The following is a 22883-nucleotide window of genomic DNA, read 5'->3' on the forward strand; positions in this document are numbered from 1 at the left end:
ATTCACCTAACAGCACGTCTTTTGGGACTTGTGGGAGGAAACCGGAGCCCCCGGAGGAAACCCACGCAGGCACGGGGAGAACGTGCAGACACCGCATGGACAGTGACCCAAGCCGGGAATCGAACCTGGGATCCTGGTGCTGTAAAACAACAGTGCTGCCCACTGTGCTACCGTGCCGCCCAGGCTGAGATGTTGAACCGAGGTCCCCACCTGCATGTTCGTGTGGATGTAAAGGACCCCGGAGCACTATTCAAAGAACAAAGAACAAAGAAAAGTACAGCACAGGAACAGGCCCTTCAGCCCTCCAAGCCCGTGCCGACCATGCTGCCCAACTAAACTACAATCTTCTACACTTCCTGGGTCCATATCCCTCTATTCCCATCCTATTCATGTGTTTGTCAAGATGCCCCTGAAATGTCACTATCATCCCTGCTTCCACCACCTCCTCCGGCAGCGAGTTCCAGGCACCCACTACCCTCTGTGTAAAAAACTTGCCTCGTACATCTACTCTAAACCTTGCCCCTTGCACCTTAAACCTATGCCCCCTAGTAATTAACCCCTCTACCCTGGGGAAAAGCCTCTGACTATCCACTCTGTCTATGCCCCTCATAATTTTGTAGACCTCTTATCAGGTCGCCCCTCAACCTCCATCGTTCCAGTGAGAACAAACCAAATTTATTCAACCGCTCCTCATAGCTAATGCCCTCCATATCAGGCAACATTCTGGTAAATCTCTTCTGCACCCTCTCTGAAGCCTCCACATCCTTCTGGTAGTGTGGCGACCAGAATTGAACACTATACTCCAAGTGTGGCCTAACTAAGGTTCTATACAGCTGCAACATGACTTGCCAATTCTTATACTCAATGCCCCGGCCAATGAAGGCAAGCATGCCGTATGCCTTCTTGACTACCTTCTCCACCTGTGTTGGCCCTTTCAGTGACCTGTAGACCTGTACACCTAGATCTCTCTTACTTTCATTACTCTTGAGGGTTCTACCATTCACTGTATATTCCCTACCTGCATTAGACCTTCCAAAATGCAAAGAGGAGTGCCCTGGCCAATGTCACATTCATTAATGTTAGGGGGGATAGGGATGTTAATCTGTGGCGCCAACACAAGCAGAAGATTACAGGTGACTTAAGTAAGGCCGGCACGGTAGCACAGCGGTTGGTACTGTTGCGGCACAGCGCCAGGGTCCCCAGTTCAATTCCCGCTTGGGTCACTGTGTGTGCGGAGTCTGCACGTTCTCCTGTGTCTGCGTGGGTTTCCTCCGGGTGCTCCGGTTTCCTCCCACAAGTCCCGAAAGATGTGCTTGGTGGGTGAATTGGACATTCTGAATTCTCCCTCAGTGTGCCTGACGAGGCGCCGGAATGTGACGGCTAGGAGCTTTTCACAGTAACTTAATTGCAGTGTTAATGTAAGCCTACTTGTGACAATCAAGATTATTATTATTTAGAATTCGAAACAGAGTCATTTTCAATTCTCGTTGTTCTAAGATTGTCCAATTGACTGCGCCGTAGGGACCTGTTTCTAATCTGGAGAGTGATTGGCTGAGTATTTGCTGGGTGCTGAATCCCTTCACTGAGGAGCTGCTTTCTGCTTCGCCGATTGGAAAATGGTGAGTTATAGACTCAGGCTCCCGAGATGACATCGCCTTAAACCACCTCGCCCTGGCTGAAAGCGTGTGTGTATAAATCGAGGATCACCGCGGCCGGTGCCTTGGGGCCGGGTCTGAGCCCAGGCCTGCGATGAGTATCTGAGGCCTGCGCTAGGATTTGGAAACTATCACATGATGTCCGTCAGCTGGCGGGTCCTGAATGCAAGTGGCAGGCAAGGAGTTGGTGGCTTTTAGATCACTTTGTGAGCAACCGAAAATAAGAAATGTCTCTTCCGCGTTCTTGATGTAGCTGCCACACACCGTGTGTATATCCCAATATCCGTGTGTAGATCCCAATATCCGTGTGTAGATCCCAATATCAGTATACAGTCACCATTAAGTGTCCCCATTCTTGTTTATTTTAATAGAAAGGCGTTTTGCCTCCTGGAAAGATGTCTCTCCTGGTGTGGTTGTAATTTTTCGTAGTCCAGTACTTCCATTTAAAAAAAAAACGTTTAGATTGTTTTTGCTGTAGAGCAGTGGCGTAAACCTCGTAGAACAGGCCGTTTTACACCACAGGAAGTGCTGTTAAACCTGTGCACTTCCTAAATTGAATCCGAGTTTGTTTCAAAAGGAAAATGAACGTTGTTCGTGAACATTTAAAGTTTACAAGCAAGGTGGGGGCAAAAAATAGCTACCTTCTTGTTTAGGAAATTTAATTTGGCAGGCAGGGAGGAAATGAGGTGCTGTTGGTTCTCGGTCACTAACTACAATCCTAATGCAAGAAAGAAATGCATTTATTTCAGTGTTTGCTACGTGCTGTTTTAATTCTTGTGGAATGGAAATGTTTTTGTGTTTGCGATTAATATCTCTGTGAAATGGAGAATTTTACAGTAATGCAACTCAATAGTTTTAGTTCTGATAGAAATTGGACTTTTAGGAGCAAGATCATCAATGTTTGGTACTGTAAATATCTTTTGGTTAAATGAGTATAGTACTCAATTTTAAAAATATATATATTAAAGTTTTTTAACAAAACAATTTTTTCCCCTTGCAAACAATAACCCCCCCCCCCCCCGTAACAAAGTAACACAAAATCGCCCTAAGCAAGATATATACATGGTAAGATGATATATTTACAGAGCTTTCTACACTGGCTCTCGCCCGTTCGTGCCAGTTTCCCCCACCCTCCATGTTATCCCCCGCTCGTCCGTCCCCTCCTTCACTTCTCTCTTCTCCTCCACCCACCCCCAACACCCAGAACAAACTTCAATATTCTCATACAGCCAGTCGATTAAGAACTTTTGCTCAGTATTTTTATACTGATGTAGACCTGCAGTTGGTCAATGAAGAATTACAGTGACAGTAGAAACATCCACCATTAAGATGGCCTTTGAAGAATAGCTTAATAAATTCTTAGTTTATGAAGGTGAATGAATACCAGCTGTTTACATTTCTGTCCCTGGCAAATGTAGTGTTGCAATGATTGTACCATTGCAGGTTTTGGGGAAAACAAACCTGGTTTGCAGGATAGCTTTCTATGGCTTAGGATGTGAAACAGCACATTATTTAAACTATTCTGCCAGAGGACTGAGCAGTTGTGTTAAAGATTAATAACCTAGATAGTGGGGAATCTGGTATCCTAGAAGTAAAGGCATTTGCTTCATTAATGTCCTTGCATTCCAGGATATTGACAATTAAAATTTAATTAACAAATTGTTTAATTTAAGATGTCTGCCATTATTGCATTTTGTTTCTTGCTCTCCCTTTTCCCTGGGCCAAGCTAGAATGGTGTCGTAATCACTGCATACTATCTAGCAGACTTGGTCAGTTTTTTTTGATTTTTGTTTTTGACTGTTTCATGAGATCTGTTGAAATGATTACCTGAATTAAGTCGATACGGCATGGTAGAACAGTGGTTAGCAGTGCTGCTTCCCATCTCCAGGTTCGATTCTTGGCTTGGGTCACTGTCTGCGGAGTCTGCACTTTCTTCCCGTGTCTGCGGGGATTTCCTCCGAGTGCTCTGGTTTCCTCCCACAGTCCAAAGATGTGCAGGTTAGGTGGATTGGCCATACTAAATTGCCCTTAGTGTCCAAAAAGGTTAGGCGGGGTTACTGGATTACAGGGATAGGGTGGATGTGTGGGCTTAAGTAGGGTGCTCTTTCCAGGGGCCGGTGCAGACTCGATGGATCAAATGGCCTCCTCCTACACCGTAAATCAATGATTCTAAATGTATGGGTTGTAGTATGCCAAGAGCTGTTTGGTACTTCTATTATATAGTTGTAGGGGTAGTTTGCAATTAAATTCTCTCATGTGACTTGCAAATGTTCCACTAAACATTTTGCGCATTTTTGGTTTGTTTAAACTCACAATGCAAGAGAAGTTTTGGCGTCACCTTTTCAAACTATCTTTTCCTCCTTGCTGGGGTATGGTTCGACATCGCTCCATGCATTAATTTTCACATGACAATTGCCTTGACAGTGTCATCAGGATATTTTATCATCACAAAAATCTGATTCTGCCTTTGTACGAAACCCAAATACATTCACTTTTTATGGATAGTGATTAGAAGGAGGAATTTTGGCCACTCTTCCCCTTCCTAACCCAGGGCTGATGAGGCCAACTGTATGCTCCAATCCTCTTTACTGGCAGACCCGAGAACCATCTCAGTTCAAACTACCTAAAAATGTTGTACTCCTGTAGCTTGACTACTAATTGGATTAATTTCATGAGTGACCAGAAGTCTAATAGCTTGAGTTTTGTGATTGCACTTCAACATTGAAATAAATTGTCTTTATGTGCAGTATAGAGCTTATGAATAACTGATCTGTTAGACCAAAAGTTACAAATTGAGAATGTGACTGGTTCATGAGGAACACAGAATACAGTCTAAATCATTGTTCACTAAACTTTACATGAATTGGCATTCTGGAGACTGTCTCCAAGCACAAAATTGTTCACCTCTGCAAGGTAAATGTTTTTATGTGGTAATTACGGGGGAGACTCTTTGCTTATCCTTGCAAGAGATCCCTAATCACTTTATTCAATTCCTACCATATAAATCATATACAAGTTTGGGTGTCCAGTTAAATTATTAGAAATGGTCAAGCAATTCTCATGATGGCTTGAATAATTGAAGATGGGGCAATTACTTTTGTTTCCTGTTACATGTCATGCAATAATATGTCTTTACACCAACATTCTAGATTTTGCTTGCCGCAATGCTCTCTTAAATAGGAGTAAGATCAGATTCCAGGCTGGACATCTTCTCAACCTTGGATTATAAGCTAACATAAAGGCGCTGGAAGAATTTAGTCTTTAATTTCTATTTGCTGATGACATTGCTGTTTTGGCACATTCCCAGGATGATATGCACGATGTTATAAACCACCTTGCCAACAATGTTGCATAACCATAGATCTTTAAATGATAGTGGTACTCTTCCAATCCAGCAAGGATTAAAGGTCAGCAAAGATCAGATACTTCAAGCTGTGTAGCACCTTTTATAGAAATCCATATTAATACAGAAGTATCCTGCGGAATCACCAAAGCCAGCTTAACATAGCTTTTGGCAAACCCCATGAGCTGAACGCATTCAGAATAGAGTTTTGGGCTGCAGGTTGAGCTCAAAGGATGCTCCGTATACAAAAAAGGGTACAATTCTGATTACCCGGCTTGTGGCTGTGAAACTTGGGCAACATGTTCACACCATGCTAGGATACCGAATAGCTTTCACCTAAGCTAAGATAACTAATGATCAAAAAGCAAGACCGGATCCCTGAGAGGAAAGTTTATAAAGCTGATGTGCCATGCATAGGTGCTTTGATCATAAAGACATAGATACAATGATCAGGACATTTTCAACAAAAAAGGTCCTGAACATCATCTGTGATATGTTGAATTCTGGCTATCAAATTCAGGGGATGAATGATCTGTTTTGGCTTTGAGCTTTACTGCATTGACTATTATTAGCTACATTTTGTACATGGCTCACATTATTTCCATCTTAATCATAATAGGATATTACGGGATTTTAATTCTGAATTACCTTTGAGTAATTTATTACGGTTTCACTATTACTAAACAAAACTTTTAAAAAGCTCTACTGATATAATACTTTGTGCGCAGCATATTTTCCTAGGAATCTAAGTGAGCAATAAGGTTCATGAAAAGCTTATTTTATGTCCTTCTGTTTTTAAAGTTGGTGCTGGTATTGGGAGACCTTCACATTCCTCACCGCTGTAATACATTGCCAGCCAAATTCAAGAAGCTGTTGGTACCTGGTAAAATCCAGCACATCTTGTGTACAGGAAATCTTTGCACTAAAGAAAGTTATGATTACCTTAAAACACTGGCTGGAGATGTCCACATTGTCAGAGGAGATTTTGATGAGGTAAGGAATGCTTTGTTTTAGAAATGTACTTTTTTGTGTTTAAAAAAAAAATAAAAATCAATATTTTTGATTGAATAATGAAATGTGAAAATGGAAAGGAATTGCTGTCATGTAAGTGTCATGTGAGAGTACCTTTAAGAAATGGGTGTTGAAGAAATGTACCTTTTAAGAAATGGGTGTTCATCACTGATGTCAGAGTGTGGGTGGAGCTGGGCTGTCTCAGCTTTTTACTTTCATTTTAGGCTGTTTGCTGCAGGGTGTGTTTTAATTTTGTTTTCAGTGTTGGAGCTGAAGCCAGACCAAGCAGGTGTACTGCTGTTCTCTCTGCCATCAAAAGACTATCTCTTGATCATTTGGTGAATTCAGAATTATACATGTTTTCAGTGGTGACTTTAACCTGATGTGCTTCTGTTAAAGGTTATGTTTTTTGTAAGTCTTCTTGATGTTAAAAGGACAGCGTAAGCATTACTTAGTGTTGTACTCTTTGGGGGTTGTATTTGAATTAATGGTTGTTAAGATGTTCACGGTTTGTTTTAAAAAGGTTAACTTGAGTTCATAGAATAAACATTGTTTTGCTTTAAAAAATACTTTTCCATTTCTGCTGTACCACACCTGTAGAGTGGGCCGTGTGCTCCCCATACCACAATCTATTAAAAGTTGTGGGTCAGGTGAACTCCATGATACACTTTGGAGTTCTAAACCCTGGCCCATAACATAAGTAAAACTGCCCCCAACCACCACAAACCTCCCATGAAGCCATTGGCTCCTTGCTAGAGTAGTGCATCAGAGGAACACCTTTCCGCCAGTATTGAACCCAGTATGTATTTGTGTATGAATGTTGACAAACTATTTGACCACAAAGGATTGCCGTAGCAGACCTGACCTCTTGGATTTTCAATAGAGATTACTGTGTAATCAACAACATGAATCCTTCACCTTTACTCTCTCTAACTAGAGGTGCTGTAATGCCCCAACCATTGCTACGTTGAGATCAGTGAATCGAGCACAGGCCACTTAGTTTGGGATGTTACTGATCTATATGGCTTAGCTACTCATTGGATACTTGGTTTTGTTACCAAAGGAGTGATTGAAGCAGTTCTCTTAATTCATAGAACACTTTCACTTATGCAAAATTGCATGGATAAGCAGTACCATTACTAAGTGCAGTCATTCTGCATCAAAAACTGAAGTGGCAAGTTGACCAATTCTACATCAAAAACTGAAGTGGCAAGCTGATCCAGCCATGGTCTTCATATTTTTGCTACAATGAAAAGTGAAAGTCGCCATAGTCCTGGACCTAGGACCATTGGCTGCCCTTTTTTGAGAGAGCTGACTAATGGTGATTTAACCTGAGGATCACCACACCTCAAGCAAGGGTCCTCAGCCGGTATGGAACTTGAACCTGTGCTGTTGGCGTCGCTCCGTATCACTAAACAATCGTCCAGCCAACTAAGCTGACCTCACTACCGCTTATAGACACTTCTCACACTCCTCAGCAAGATCAAAGAATGTGTAGTTGGTAATTTTCACCTCCTAGCTATATTTCTTACCTTTGCAGTATTTATTATTGCTCTTTTTCTCATGGATACTGCTACACCTTGCAACGTTAGAGTAAACTGCTGCATTAGCTTACACATGGTTGGTCTCTGGCATTTTAAAAACATCATCTAATGGAAGCAGACTGAATTACACCAAGAGAGCAGCGTATTAGGAATATAGCTTCAGATGAGTATCATACTTTTGGTTTTGCACAAAAACTGGTTTTAAGCCAGAAATTCCAGAAGGGAAGGTGATGTGCATTGTCAGGATGGGGTTTGGCGGGGAGCCCCCGGGGCCCGTGTAGTGGACCAGGGGCTTCTGAGTTGTATCTGGGTTGCTGTGAGCTGCCCCATTTAAAGCATTTGTTACAAAGTGGAGAAACCTGGCCACACCATTGCTGATTTGTCACTATATTTGCTGTGGCTCATTCTAATTATAAATAAGGGAGAAGATGAAGGATGTAGCGATCAGTGCACTAGACAGTTAAATTTACCAGGGATGTCTTAAATCTTGCTATTGCACAAAACCTGGGCCATTATATTCGTTTCTAATTTGAGGCAATTTTATGGGCAAATTCAAAATTCCTTACAAATTATTTGCTTATACATGTTATAAATTTTATTTGGTACTTATATATAGTAGGCTGGCTAAAGAAATGTGATCAACAAAAGGAGTTTGATTTTTTTTTCATACTCCTTGCTAATTTTATTACAAACTTACTGTGGGATACATTGTTCTGATACAATGGCCCAGATCTTCCAGAGCCGAAACACCTGCTGCTGACTGTGATTATAAACTGCCTACTTGCTTTTTTTATGCTGAAGTGTTAGGACTTTCCGGTCCCAGCAACAAGCTGTGGTCAAAGCGTGACTGCAGTGGAATCACAACCCCCTTTTCACCATGAACCGCAGGCGTGCTCCTCCAGGTCTGTCTTCAGTCCATTGATTTGCAGAGTTTTTAAATGGACCTGTCACCTATGACACTGCTCAGCCTTTCCTCCTGACCAATGCTCACCCCCACTTTTGGCTAACCTTACCTGCACCCCAACAATGCTCATTTTCCCTTCCTCTCACACCCTCAACAATGCTGACTCTCCTGACATTGGCTAGTCAGAAGCCAGGAATCCCACAATGGAAGATGGTGACCATTGTCATGATGGGGGCCGGCGCAGTGTAGTGTGGGTGCTGCTGAGCTGTATCAGGGTTGCTGTGAAATGCCTTGAGGCTCCAGCTGATTTATTTAAGAGCTGTACACCTGAACAGACATTCGGAAAACCTATTTTTTTTGTAGACAACATGGTAAACATCCTGTAATCATGTCAGTTTTGTTCTGGCATCTCATTCCACTGTCATAGAGAATGGTGCAGGTGTCCAAGTAGGTTAAAACCAGCAATCAGAAGTTTAAGCTTCCCATTTAAGTACTGCGCATGAGCTGCGTCAGGACTCCCTCCATCTGGGTCCTGAGGTGCTTCATTGTTTACAAGTTCAGTAATTCATCACTCCTGATATTGGATAATTCAAGCCAACATGTTGTTAAGCCAACTCTCCAACACCAAACTAATTCGATTTTATGGTTTGCCTCATTCAATTTTAATTCCCAGTAATTAGTATCTTTTTAACAGTGCAGCAGGATTGAGATGAGAACCACAGCTGGTGACCATTGGAATGAATGCATTCATTTCTTCACATTTTATTAAAGATTGGTTCACAGAACTTTATTCCTTTTTAATATATAACCAGTCTTATCATCTTTTTCAGAACCTGAATTATCCAGAACAGAAGGTGGTAACAGTGGGTCAATTTAAAATTGGTTTGATCCATGGTCACCAGGTAATTCCCTGGGGTGATATGGCCAGCTTGGCTCTACTGCAACGACAACTGGATGTAGATATCCTAATTTCTGGTCACACGCACAAGTTTGAAGCCTTTGAGCAGGAGAGCAAGTTCTATATTAACCCAGGCTCTGCCACAGGTGCATGCAATGCACTGGAAGGGTAAGTGCTCCAGAATATCTAGTAAATTCTTGGCATCTTGGTGACCATTTAGGTTTTCTTATCACTCGTAACAGCATAAATTATTTAGAAAAGTGCATCTCATTCATTCACACCTACAATCTTTTCTGTTCACTGCAGTGTGAAAGGGGTAGCCTATGAATCAATAGAATCCCTACAGTACAGAAGGAGGCCAATCAGCCCATTAAGTCTGCACCGACGCTCTGGAAGAGTACCCTCTAATAATAATCTTTATTATTGTCATAAGTAGGCTTACATCAAGACTGCAATGAAGTTACTGTGAAAGAGCACTGCTCCCTTACCGTATCCCCATAACCCCACCTAACCTGGACATCTTGGGACACTACGCTTGGCCATTCCACCTAACTTGCACATCTTTGGATTGAACTGCTCCAGGCAGGAAATCTCACTTATGCATGCATGGAGGGAGAGACTGAAAACTTGTTCTTTCAGTTTGGAGAAAAAAATCTAGCTTTCTACTTGACTCATCCCAACCAATGCCTGAATTCGATCACTAATCCTAATTAATTATAAGGGTGGAAACCAATTAGCTAAATATGTATACAATTCATTCAAATGTTGTTGTTTTTTTGGGGGGGGGGGGGGGTGTCATTAACCTCTCGAAGTCCAGGTTACTGAATAATGCAGTTGATTGAGAATATTTTCCAAACAGCTCTAAGGTTGTGACACTTTAGGGTCAATTTGTAATACACTCACTTGAGTAAGAAAGTTATTCATTTTGTATCCCAACTTCCAAGTAACTGAGGTCTGCTTGTTCTGTATTTCAAGTTGGTATTAAAGATCCCATGACATTATTTTTTTTAAGAGTAATGAGTTTGCCTGGTGCCTCAGTCCATATTCTTTCCTCATGATTGCCACTAAAACAAAATGAATTGGTTGTTCATCTCATTGTCTGTGCAACATTGTTAAAATAACTAACTTTGATTGTGCTTCAAAACATTTTGGTGTATGTGAAGAGCTTTGCAGCATAAGACACATTTTCAGCACAAGCTCCTTGCCTGATATGGGGCAGTAAATATATTTAGGCAATAAAAATATTGCCACATAAATACTTACATGTTAAAGCAAAAGCCAACAATGAAATCTTTAAAAATTCCCCCTGTACTACTTTCTACTCCTAAGATGCAGATGGGTTTAGTGCAGTCATTCAAATTACAGAATATGTAGTCATGGATAAGCATTTAGTTTGTCCATTTAAATCCTAACTTAAAAACTAAACTTGCTGAATGTGAACATTTTGCAGATATTTAAATGAAGTTAATTAATGATTATTCGGTAATTTATGTTGAAAAAATTATCTTGGGTATAATGCAACATATATGAAAGTGAGATATGATTTAATTGGTCACAGATCCAACTATGGTACTAAGAATTTGTAAAGAGGAACATTTTTCTTGCATTGTGGTCACAGTTTAAAGAAACTGATGCTATAACTTCTGTATGTGGAAAATATAACCAGTTTGTCTTCTTTCCTTTCCAGTAATATCATCCCTTCATTCGTATTGATGGACATTCAAGCATCCACAGTAGTCACTTATGTTTATCAGCTGATTTCTGATGATGTAAAAGTAGAACGAATTGAATACAAAAAATCCTAAATTTGTCTTGGCTGCTTTTTTTACAGTTTCATTCCTTGTTCCTTTTTGAATCATTTTTCCTTTTGAACCTTGATCAAGTTAACAAGTCTTTAAACGTATTATATATTGTGAATTATAAGATTTAGTTCCACTAGTACCTGTTGTTAACTATTTCAGCAATATGAAAGGAACCTTATTGCACACATTTATGTAAGGTTAGTTTAGATCCTTGCTGAAAAGGGTGCTATATTCTTGAATTAAAGGGTTTTCAGTCCTGTAAATATTTTCTTTCAATGCTTACAGTAATGGAGTAATGGATCATGTAATATGCATGAAATTCTTTGCCAAAGGTTTTTGTTTCTGCCTTTGTTTGAAGCCCCACAGCTCCATGTAAAATGTTTATCTTCCCACAAACGCTAATAAATGTTATTTCAAATGCTAACATTATATAATTGTTTCCTATTTTGCTGAAGAAAATTAATGAAATATAATTGTGCATTTCACAATCTTTGACCAATTTCATTAATTGGTTTATATTCTGTTTGTATTTTCCTATTAACTCTTAGCTAATATATAACATAGAATATCGCAAATGGTTTGTTAACGGGGGTGGCACGGTGGCACAGGGGCGGCGTGGTGGTACTGTGGTTAGCACTGCTGCCTCACAGCTCCAGGGTCCTGGGTTCAATTCCAGCCTCTGGTGACTGTGTGGAATTTACACTTTCTCCGTCTGTCTGCGTGAGTTTCCTCCCACAGTCCAAAGATGTGCAGGTTATGTGGATTGGCCATGCAAAATTGCCCTTTGTGTCCAAAAGATTAGGTGGGGTTACTGGGTTGCGGGGATAAGGTGGAGGTGAGTGCTTAAATAGGGTGCCCTTTCCAAGGGCTGTTGCAGACCTGATGGACCGAATGACCTCCTTCTACACTGTAAATTCCATGAAATCTATGAAATGTTCTGTGTGATCATCTAAATCTGTTCATCAAAATTAAATCCTTGACAGATGTTGAAGGTGACAAATTACTTCAGGGTTTCAATGCTAGAACTTTTGTATTCTTTCTGCAACAATGGCTGACTTTAATTTAAAGTAATGGCATTGAGAATTTGAGGTGCATGTTTTCACTTTTATTTTATTTGACAATTATCATAGATGTTGACTCAGGTACTCTGTCTTGCTGAAGTAGCCTCTACAACATCTGAGGCTACTTGCCCCATGAGCAGCACAGCTGAGCAAAGCTTGGCTTGTATTCCTGTACATGGAGTAAGGACAATGGCTAACCTTTCAGTCCCTTCCCTCCATAGAGACCAGGACACACCCACAACTGTTCTAACTTATCTGGCTCAGCCACTGGCTGATTGAAAGCACTGAGCATTGGGAAGATGCACCTTAATTTCACTTCCAGCTTTTGAAAACCATTTTACTCTTGTAAAACAGTATCTTCTATTTTTCTGCTAACAATCTAAATCTATGGAACAATATTGATATTGAATTTCAATGTTCTCATCAATTTAATTTGAGGTCTGAATATTGGGCAGCTGTGAAAGTAATTTGGTTTGCATGGTGAGTGGGGTCATGCAAACATAAGCTGAATCTTGCAGTTGAGATGAGTTTGGAGACTGAGATAAAGCTAGCCAGGGTTAGGAGGGGGCAACAGAGTGTTTTGATTGGAACGTAAATTTAAAATTGAAGATAAAATGTATAGATTAATGAAGATGTCAGAGCCTGGGACTTGGGATGTCTCGGATCGTGTTTTCCGGGTCCTTAAGGGGGAGGGGGAGCAGCCCCAAGTCGTGGTCCACATTGGCACTAACGACATAGGTAGGAAAGGGGACAAGGATGTCAGGCAGGCTTTCAGGGAGCTAGGATGGAAGCTCAGAACTAGAACAAACAGAGTTGTTATCTCTGGGTTGTTGCCCGTGCCACGTGATAGTGAGATGAGGAATAGGGAGAGAGAGCAATTAAACACGTGGCTACAGGGATGGTGCAGGCGGGAGGGATTCCGATTTCTGGATAACTGGGGCTCTTTCTGGGGAAGGTGGAACCTCTACAGACAGGATGGTCTACATCTGAACCTGAGGGGCACAAATATCCTGGGGGGGGAGATTTGTTAGTGCTCTTTGGGGGGGTTTAAACTAATGCAGCAGGGGCATGGGAACCTGGATTGTAGTTTTAGGGTAAGGGAGAATGAGAGTATAGAGGTCAGGAGCTCAGATTTGATGTCGCAGGAGGGGGCCAGTGTTCAGGTAGGTGGTTTGAAGTGTGTCTACTTCAATGCCAGGAGTATACGAAATAAGGTAGGGGAACTGGCAGCATGGGTTGGTACCTGGGACTTCGATGTTGTGGCCATTTCGGAGACATGGATAGAGCAGGGACAGGAATGGATGTTGCAGGTTCCGGGGTTTAGGTGTTTTAGTAAGCTCAGAGAAGGAGGCAAAAGAGGGGGAGGTGTGGCGCTGCTAGTCAAGAGCAGTATTACGGTGGCGGAGAGGATGCTAGATGGGGACTCATCTTCCGAGGTAGTATGGGCTGAGGTTAGAAACATGAAAGGAGAGGTCACACTGTTGGGAGTCTTCTATAGGCCTCCAAATAGTTCTAGGGATGAAGAGGAAAGGATGGCGAGGATGATCCTGGATAAGAGCGAAAGTAACAGGGTAGTTATTATGGGAGACTTTAACTTTCCAAATATTGACTGGAAAAGATATAGTTCGAGTACATTAGATGGGTCGTTTTTTGTACAGTGTGTGCAGGAGGGTTTCCTGACACAGTTTGTTGACAGGCCAACAAGAGGCGAGGCCACACTGGATTTGGTTTTGGGTAATGAACCAGGCCAGGTGTTGGATTTGGAGGTAGGTGAGCACTTTGGGGACAGTGACCACAATTCGGTGACGTTTACGTTAAGGATGGAAAGGGATAAGTATACACCGCAGGGCAAGAGTTATAGCTGGGGGAAGGGAAATTATGATGCCATTAGACGTGACTTGGGGGGGATAAGGTGGAGAAGTAGGCTGCAAGTGTTGGACACACTGGATAAGTGGAGCTTGTTCAAGGATCAGCTACTGCGTGTTCTTGATAAGTATGTACCGGTCAGGCAGGGAGGAAGGTGCCGAGCGAGGGAACCGTGGTTTACCAAAGAAGTGGAATCTCGTGTTAAGAGGAAGAAGGAGGCCTATGTGAAGATGAGGTGTGAAGTTTCAGTTGGGGCGATGGATAGTTACAAGGTAGCGAGGAAGGATCTAAAGAGAGAGCTAAGACGAGCAAGGAGGGGACATGAGAAATATTTGGCAGGAAGGATCAAGGAAAACCCAAAAGCTTTCTATAGGTATGTCAGGAATAAGCGAATGACTAGGGAAAGAGTAGGACCAGTCAAGGACAGGGATGGGAAGTTGTGTGTAGAGTCTGAAGAGATAGGCGAGATACTAAATGAATATTTTTCGTCAGTATTCACTCAGGAAAAAGATAATGTTGTGGAGGAGAATGCTGAGCTCCAGGTAAATAGATTAGATGGCATTGAGGTACGTAGGGAAGAGGTGTTGGCAATTCTGGACAGGCTGAAAATAGATAAGTCCCCGGGACCTGATGGGATTTATCCTAGGATTCTCTGGGAGGCCAGGGAAGAGATTGCTGGATCATTGGCTTTGATTTTTATGTCATCATTGGCTACAGGAATAGTGCCAGAGGACTGGAGGATAGCAAATGTGGTCCCTTTGTTCAAAAAGGGGAGCAGAGACAACCCCGGCAACTATAGACCGGTGAGCCTCACGTCTGTAGTGGGTAAAGTCTTGGAGGGGATTATAAGAGACAAGATTTATAATCATCTAGATAGGAATAATATGATCAGGGATAGTCAGCATGGCTTTGTGAAGGGTAGGTCATGCCTCACAAACCTTATCGAGTTCTTTGAGAAGGTGACTGAACAGGTAGACGAGGGTAGAGCAGTTGATATGTATATGGATTTCAGCAAAGCGTTTGATAAGGTTCCCCACGGTAGGCTATTGCAGAAAATACGGAGGCTGGGGATTGAGGGTGATTTAGAGATGTGGATCAGAAATTGGCTAGCTGAAAGAAGACAGAGGGTGGTGGTTGATGGGAAATGTTCAGAATGGAGTTCAGTCACAAGTGGAGTACCACAAGGATCTGTTCTGGGGCCGTTGCTGTTTGTCATTTTTATCAATGACCTAGAGGAAGGCGCAGAAGGGTGGGTGAGTAAATTTGCAGACGATACTAAAGTCGGTGGTGTTGTCGATTAGTGTGGAAAGATGTAGCAGGTTACAGAGGGATATAGATAAGCTGCAGAGCTGGGCTGAGAGGTGGCAAATGGAGTTTAATGTAGAGAAGTGTGAGGTGATTCACTTTGGAAGGAATAACAGGAATGTGGAATATTTGGCTAATGGTAAAGTTCTTGAAAGTGTGGATGAGCAGAGGGATCTAGGTGTCCATGTACATAGATCCCTGAAAGTTGCCACCCAGGTTGATAGGGTTGTGAAGAAGGCCTATGGAGTGTTGGCCTTTATTGGTAGAGGGATTGAGTTCCGGAGTCGGGAGGTCATGTTGCAGCTGTACAGAACTCTGGTACGGCCGCATTTGGAGTATTGCGTACAGTTCTGGTCACCGCATTATAGGAAGGACGTGGAGGCTTTGGAGCGGGTGCAGAGGAGATTTACCAGGATGTTGCCTGGTATGGAGGGAAAATCTTATGAGGAAAGGCTGATGGACTTGAGGTTGTTTTCGTTGGAGAGAAGAAGGTTAAGAGGAGACTTAATAGAGGCATACAAAATGATCAGGGGGTTGGATAGGGTGGACAGTGAGAGCCTTCTCCCGCAGATGGAAATGGCTGGCACGAGGGGACATAGCTTTAAACTGAGGGGTAATAGATATAGGACAGAGGTCAGAGGTAGGTTCTTTACGCAAAGAGTAGTGAGGCCGTGGAATGCCCTACCTGCTACAGTAGTGAACTCGCCAACATTGAGGGCATTTAAAAGTTTATTGGATAAACATATGGATGATGATGGTATAGTGTAGGTTAGATGGCTTTTGTTTCGGTGCAACATCGTGGGCCGAAGGGCCTGTACTGCGCTGTATTGTTCTATGTTCTATAAGTAGCAAAATGAATATTTAGCTGGTTTCAAGGTCAAGAAAGCAGAGTTTAGTAGTAAATGGTGGCTATTCAGTGGCAGAGCTAGCAAGTGGGGTCCCACAAAGATCATTGCTCGGACCACTGTTTGCAATAATAACAGGTGGCACCAAATTAGATGGGATAGTCAAATACTGAGGACTGCAAATTATGATAACATTTAATAGGAAAATAATCTAAATGGGGTAGAGTAGTAAGGGAATATCTCAATATAATTAACACCCAAAGTAGTAATGCAGGTTGATGAGGCCATTTTAGGGGAAAAAAACAAGCTCTAGTTTGGATTCATTTCCAGAGGGGTAGAATTGAAAAGTCATGCTAAACTTGTAGTGAACCTTGGTTAGACCTTTATGCAAGTGAGGAAAGGATGAACAGGTTGGGTCTCTTTTTGAAAAGAGAAAGCTGAAGCTAACCTAATAGATGTCCTTATCAAAAGTTTTACCATTTTTAAATTAAGTCTCTAGAGTGATTTCAGTTGTAAAAGAGCAAAACTTGAGGCCATCAGTATAAACTAGTCACCAAGAAATCCAATGAAGAATTCAGATAAAACTACCCCAGAGATGAAAATGTGGAGCTTGCTACCATGGGGAATTGAGGCGAGTAAGATAGATGCATTTAAGGGGAGCCTCGATCAGCGTATGTACTAGCAGGGAATAGAGAATTATGAACAAAAGTTGAAGCCCAGGAATAAAAGGGTAAATACAGTGAGTTCCACCACTGCTCTTCTTGAAACAAAAGATCAAAATTAATCACCTAGACTTGGGTCTGCAGGATACAATTCCAAATTTGTAGATGGCGCAACCTGGAAGTACTCTAAACTGTGAGTAAGATCGTGAAGGACTCGAGAGAACATAGGTGGCAGATGAAAGTTAACAGAGAAATGTGAAGTGATTACATTTTGGCAGGAAGAACGAGGAGAGACAATATAAAATAAAGGATACAATTCTAAAGAGGGTGCAGGTGCAAAAGGACCATCTATATATATATATATATATATATATATATATATATTTATGCCCCAAAATGTTGACTGTGAATAAAGCCCAGAATCCCATGTGCCTTTTTAACCACTTTCTCAACCTGTCCTACCACACAGGCATGGGGCTGGATTTTCCGTTTTTGGGTCTATGGCCCCACGCCGGCATCAAAACGGTGGAGTTTTACTTCTAAAAATCCTGGATTAAAGGGACACTAATTCACAGCCCTGCAGGGGGCTAGCAGGGATCCGGAGTAAATCTCGCAGCTTTGCTGCAGGTACGGGCCCCTGCACTTCTGGGTCAGAGACCGCGTATGCGTACGGCGGCGGCCTCACCGTGCTCCATGGCGGACTCGGACCGCGGAGGTAGACCTACAAAGGGAGACCCCCAGATCGGCCGTGCGCCCGACCCTTAAACTCTGCACAATCATTCCCCGGTCACCTATAAAGCCCCCTCTGGCCTCCGAACCACCCGCCCCGACCAGGGTGGCCATGGACTGAGTCCGCAGCCGTCACGCGAGTATCCCGACCGGCTGGACCAGGTTAGTTCCACGCCGTTGGGACTTTGGCCGTTCAGAGGTGGATAATGTCGGAGTGGGCCTCTGGCAATAGCACCCGGTGGTGCAACATACTCCCCGGTGACGCCGCTTTTTGGTGCCCGGAGAATCGGCAAACCGGCGGCAGTCCCGATTTCCGCGCCAAACTGGATTCTCCACCCTGGCGCCGGCCGCGATTTCTGTGTCAGGGTGCGGAGAATCCAGCCCATGGAGTAAAAAAAAAGCAAGGAAGTTTTGATGAACCTTTATAAAACTCTTGATTTGGTCCCAACTGGAATAGTGTGTCCAATTTTGGGGACTGCACTTTAGGAAGGATGTGAAAGCTTTGGAAAAGGTACACAAAAGATTTACAAAATTGATTTCAAGGATAAGGCACTTAATTACATGTGTAGATTGGGGAAACAGGCTTGTTCTCCTACAAGGCACTTTTAATGAAATATTCAAAGTTATACAGAATCTAGACCGAATTGACAAAGAAATTTCCTATTGAGAAAAGGGTTGAGAATCAGGGACATTGATTATAAGGTGTTTGAGATGACAAAATCCATCTTTTGCACAGCGAGTGGGTAGGATCTGGAAGACGCTGCCTGAAAATATGGTGGAGGCAGATACAGTCAGGACATTCAATAGAAATTGCATAAACACCTGAAGAGGGAAAATTGCACGGTTATGGGATAAGGGTGGCAGAGTGGGATGAGTCAAATTGCTTTTTCAAAGAGCTGATATTGGTAAGAGAAGCCAATGATGTAGGTTTGCTTATGCTCGTTCTCTTTCCTGTGAGGAATGGGTTTCTGAATGTACTTTGTGTTGTACCTTACAGTTGACTATTCATCTAGTGGAATTACTAAGTGCAAATACAGTAGGACTGATTTTTCTCTGCTTTTTATTGACTTGTTTATGCTGTAGCATGCTGGCTTTCATCTGAAAAGAATGCTGGAAAATAAAAAAAAGTGCCAATACAGTATTTAATATAGAATCAATGTGCCAATTGCATAGAAAATCCATGTTTAAATATTTTAATAAGACTTGGACTCTGAAATTCAATTGTACAAGTAACAACTCAATTCTGCAAACATAGACAACTCAAATTTTGTTGCTGAGTTCCTAACAAGGTTATATTTTTTTATAAAAACTAAATGCTGGAAATACTCAGGTTAAACAGCATCTGTAGAAAGAGAGACAATTGACATTAAGGTTGTATCACTTCAGAATATATTTTAATATTGCCTTTAAGTAGAGTCTTAAACACATCAATCTTTTTTGACCAATTAAATATCAGTATTTTACTCCTATCTTTAGCCAAACCTATGATCTTGATTTCTTGTGAAAGTATCCCCAATTAATTACTTTACAAATTCTTGTTCTGATATTAATGTGTAAACAACAAGCATCTCTAATGAAATAGGAATGCAAAGTTCTGAGGTAATATTTTGGGAATTTGTATCCAATTTTCATTACTTGCTCTTTCCTTATGATTCTTGCTTAGCTTGTTCTGAATTGTTCAGCTACTGATATGGAACTTGCAGAATCAACCAGTGTGTTCTTCATTCTCTTCTGTCATTTCGAAGGAAATATTGCAGCTTAAATTTTGAAATTCTTGCAAAACAAAGCTACATATATTAAAGCTGTAATATTAAATGCAATTTATTGTAAGAACTATTTTTTAAAACTGTACTTTGCAAAATGATGTGCTTAGCATATCAGCCATGATCTAAAAGCAACATTATGCCATTTAATAGATTCAGTCTTAGTCTTCAGGGTATGACTCAAAGGTCTCGTTGGTTGGGGACAGGGCAGGATGGCCCCCTGACTCTGGCACCATGGCACTGCCAGGTTGATAGGGGCACTGACAAGGATCTGGGTGGGTGATTCCCATGAAAGGGAGGGTGGGGGAGGTGAAGAAGCCTCAAAGGTTGACCCTGAAAAGGGTGGGGGTGGGAGGCCTCAGTCACCCCCATAGCAGGGGAGGGGTCCAACACTCACTTAGAGATCGGGGCACCGTTTCAAAATGGCACCCTGATCTTTTGAGCTGGCTCGCTGACGCGATCAGCTCCCCAATGTTGAAAACATTTCGAAGTGTAGGCTTGATGGGGGAGAAACTCCCCAAGGCCCCAAAAAATTACTCTGGTTGATTGGCGGTGTGGATCTTGCCCAAAAAGCCGGCGCAAAACACCCCGTCAAACTCGCTCAAAATGACACTTAGAATTTTTTTAGTTGAATCACGCCTCAAAATTCTACACTACCTATTCCGATTCCACTGGCTCTTCATTATTTACATCGTCAATTTAATTACTGTCAAAGGCTCAATAGGTCATAATAGAAAAAACAAGGAGAAATCACAATGGTATGGCTATTCTTTTCCATTCAAATTCAAAGATTAAAAGAAAGCAGCCAAGACCATCAAAACTGTTTTATGTAGCAATTTGGCAAAAGTACAAAGTTAAATGTTTGTTAGTCATTCTACTTATCAAACTATACTGGATGCTGGCTATTGCTTCAACACAAAAGATGTGGTTCTCCTACTAGCCACAACCAGCTGAATATTTTGCCAGGTGATAACCTGGGATGGCAGACAACCTAATTTTCTTTTACTTGCAGGAAGGTTTGCTTCTGCTCTGCAGTCCATCTCTTTTTTGACCTCCCCCCTTCCCAAAATGCTCAGCTAAAATATAAAACTTGTCATTCAAAGCATTGGTGCACCACCTGCTGTGTAGGCAGCTTCAATTCTATTTCAGACTGGAAGGGAAACGAGCAATAGATTAGAATTTGTACAAATAAATGTGTTCTTGTTTGGGGAGGATTCAAGTCAGATTAACTTTGCTATGAAATCACGTTCAATTATGTGAAATGTTAGATAAAAGCAAGATATTAAAATTTTGCTAGATTTTCACATATTTTGATTATAGGAGCTTCATTATTGCAAAACAAAATATATCTTGGAAGGTGAGGTGACTGGTACTTCATCTTTTGCCATGATTGTGCAAGAAGTACTAATGCTGGTTTATATATATGATGTGGAGATGCCGGCATTGGACTGGGGTGAGCACAGTACAAAGTCTTACAACACCAGGTTAAAGTCCAACAGGTTTGTTTCGATGTCACTAGCTTTCGGAGCGCTGCTCCTTCCTCAGGTGAATGAAGAGGTATGTTCCAGAAACACATATATAGACAAATTCAAAGATGCCAAACAATGCTAGGAATGCGAGCATTAGCAGGTGATTAAATCTTTACAGATCCAGAGATGGGGTAACCCCAGGTTAAAGAGGTGTGAATTACATCAAGCCAGGACAGTTGGTAGGATTTCGCAGGCCAGATGGTGGGGGATGAATGTAATGTGACATGAATCCCAGGTCCCGGTTGAGGCCGCACTCATGTGTGCGGAACTTGGCTATAAATTTCTGCTCGGCGATTCTGCGTTGTTGCGCGTCCTGAAGGCCGCCTTGGAGAACGCTTACCCGGAGATCAGAGGCTGAATGCTTGAGCATACATGTCGAGCCTTCCGGAGGGGTCCAATTCGACTCTTTCCTCTTCGGTTGCCGCACCGCAGATTTCTCGGTCTGCTGTTCCGGTTCATTGATAGTCTGCTTGGGTTCGCTTTTGGCCTCTTGGTTTATATATAATAATTGAGATATAAAAGCCATCTGGACAGGAGAACTGTTGCCCGCGTGGCAATTGTAACAAATAAAGCAAATGAATGAGCTTTCGGGTATCATCCCTTTCACTGTGTAAATGAGCTTGCATTATTATACCAGAGTAATAATTGAGAGATTTATGCAAAACAATTTTTCTCAGACCAGAGTGTTCTCATCTTTTACCTGACATGAATTAATCTATTTATGCTAATAGGTTGAGGACATTTTAGACAAAACTACCTGTACTTGCCTTTTGGATTTGTTCACTTCGATTGACCTGAAATTGGGTTCTTTTAGCCTTAAAGTTTACTTTTGTTGGGGCTCGAGAACACAACCTGTAGTGGTTTTTTTAAAGTATTTAATTTTTGCATTTATATTGCATCTCATCATGCCACTCAAATGTTCAAAATACTTCAATTATTTTTCAGGCTTTTAAGTAGGCAATTCTTGCATTAAAATAGGAATAGTGAAGACGGCCTCAGGGTCATAGTACAGCACAGAAGACGGCCATTTGGTCAGTGTGTAGACGCACGTGTTGGATCTGCAACAAATTTTGATTTTTAATATTTTAGTACATTTGGTTCTGTTTGGATATTGAAAGACTAATGTCTGTCAAGTTGCTGTTTGTCCCAATCAAAAATGTTACTGAGTTCCTAGATTAGGCTGTGTCCCTTGTGAGACTCCTTTGTTCAATCCAGAAAGCGATAGGAAAAGAAAATATGGTTAAATTTTAAATACTCTTAGTTGAAAATACAGCAAAAATTAACTAACTTTAAATATCTATCTAATGCTGCATATTTACTCAACTTTGCTTCCATATCTCTTTTTGAAACTCTTGAAAGATAATCTGTGTACTTCTGCGTGGGTTTCACCCCCACAACCCAAAGATGTGCAGGTTAGGTGGATTGGCCATGCTTAATTGCCCCTTAATTGGAAAAAATATATATAATTGGGTACTCTAAATTTATAATTTTTTTTTTAATCCACCATCTGCATGGTGGATTTGAACCCAGGTCCTCAGAGCAGTACTCTGGGTCTCTGGGTTACTAGTTCAGTGACAATACCATTACATCACCATTTCCTCCTAATGAGCATTAAGGTATAAAAATTCAATTGTGTAGCTATTGTGGGTGCTGTTTTGGTCTCAATGCCATTTGCACACATTTACATTGCAACAATTGGTAGTTTCATGGTCACCTTTACCAAAACTATCCTTTTCAATTCCAGACTTTGGCCGCCATGGTGGGGTTTGAACCCATGTCCCCAGAGCATTAGTCTTGGATTCTGGATTACTAGTCTAGTTCCATTACAACTCCACTATTATCTCCTGTAAAGTTACTGAATTAGCAGGTTAATTACCAGTACAAACCCCCAAAGTTGGTGATGTCTACGAGGAATTGTCTGGACGTGCTCAAAGATGTGATCTTAACTTGTTCGGAATTGGTCCTT

At 41.7% G+C, this 22883-nt stretch overlaps 1 protein-coding gene across 2 annotated transcripts; it reads left to right on the forward strand.

Annotated features, from left to right (window-relative positions):
• Nucleotides 1–1454: 1454 nt before the first annotated feature.
• Nucleotides 1455–11581, forward strand: vps29 (VPS29 retromer complex component). 2 transcript variants are annotated; one of them, XM_072495059.1, is made up of 4 exons: nucleotides 1455–1619; nucleotides 5800–5991; nucleotides 9288–9523; nucleotides 11043–11581. In XM_072495059.1, the coding sequence occupies exons 1-4, from the start codon at nucleotides 1617–1619 to the stop codon at nucleotides 11158–11160; spliced, it is 549 nt and encodes a 182-aa protein (XP_072351160.1). In that variant the 5' UTR covers nucleotides 1455–1616; the 3' UTR covers nucleotides 11161–11581. The 2 variants fall into 2 exon arrangements, with proteins under 2 accessions (XP_072351160.1, XP_072351159.1); XM_072495058.1 differs by lacking the exon at nucleotides 1455–1619 and adding an exon at nucleotides 2222–2275.
• The last annotated feature ends 11302 nt before the right edge of the window (nucleotides 11582–22883 follow it).

Source organism: Scyliorhinus torazame, chromosome 1 (assembly GCF_047496885.1).
Source record: "Scyliorhinus torazame isolate Kashiwa2021f chromosome 1, sScyTor2.1, whole genome shotgun sequence".
Taxonomy (NCBI): domain Eukaryota; kingdom Metazoa; phylum Chordata; class Chondrichthyes; order Carcharhiniformes; family Scyliorhinidae; genus Scyliorhinus; species Scyliorhinus torazame.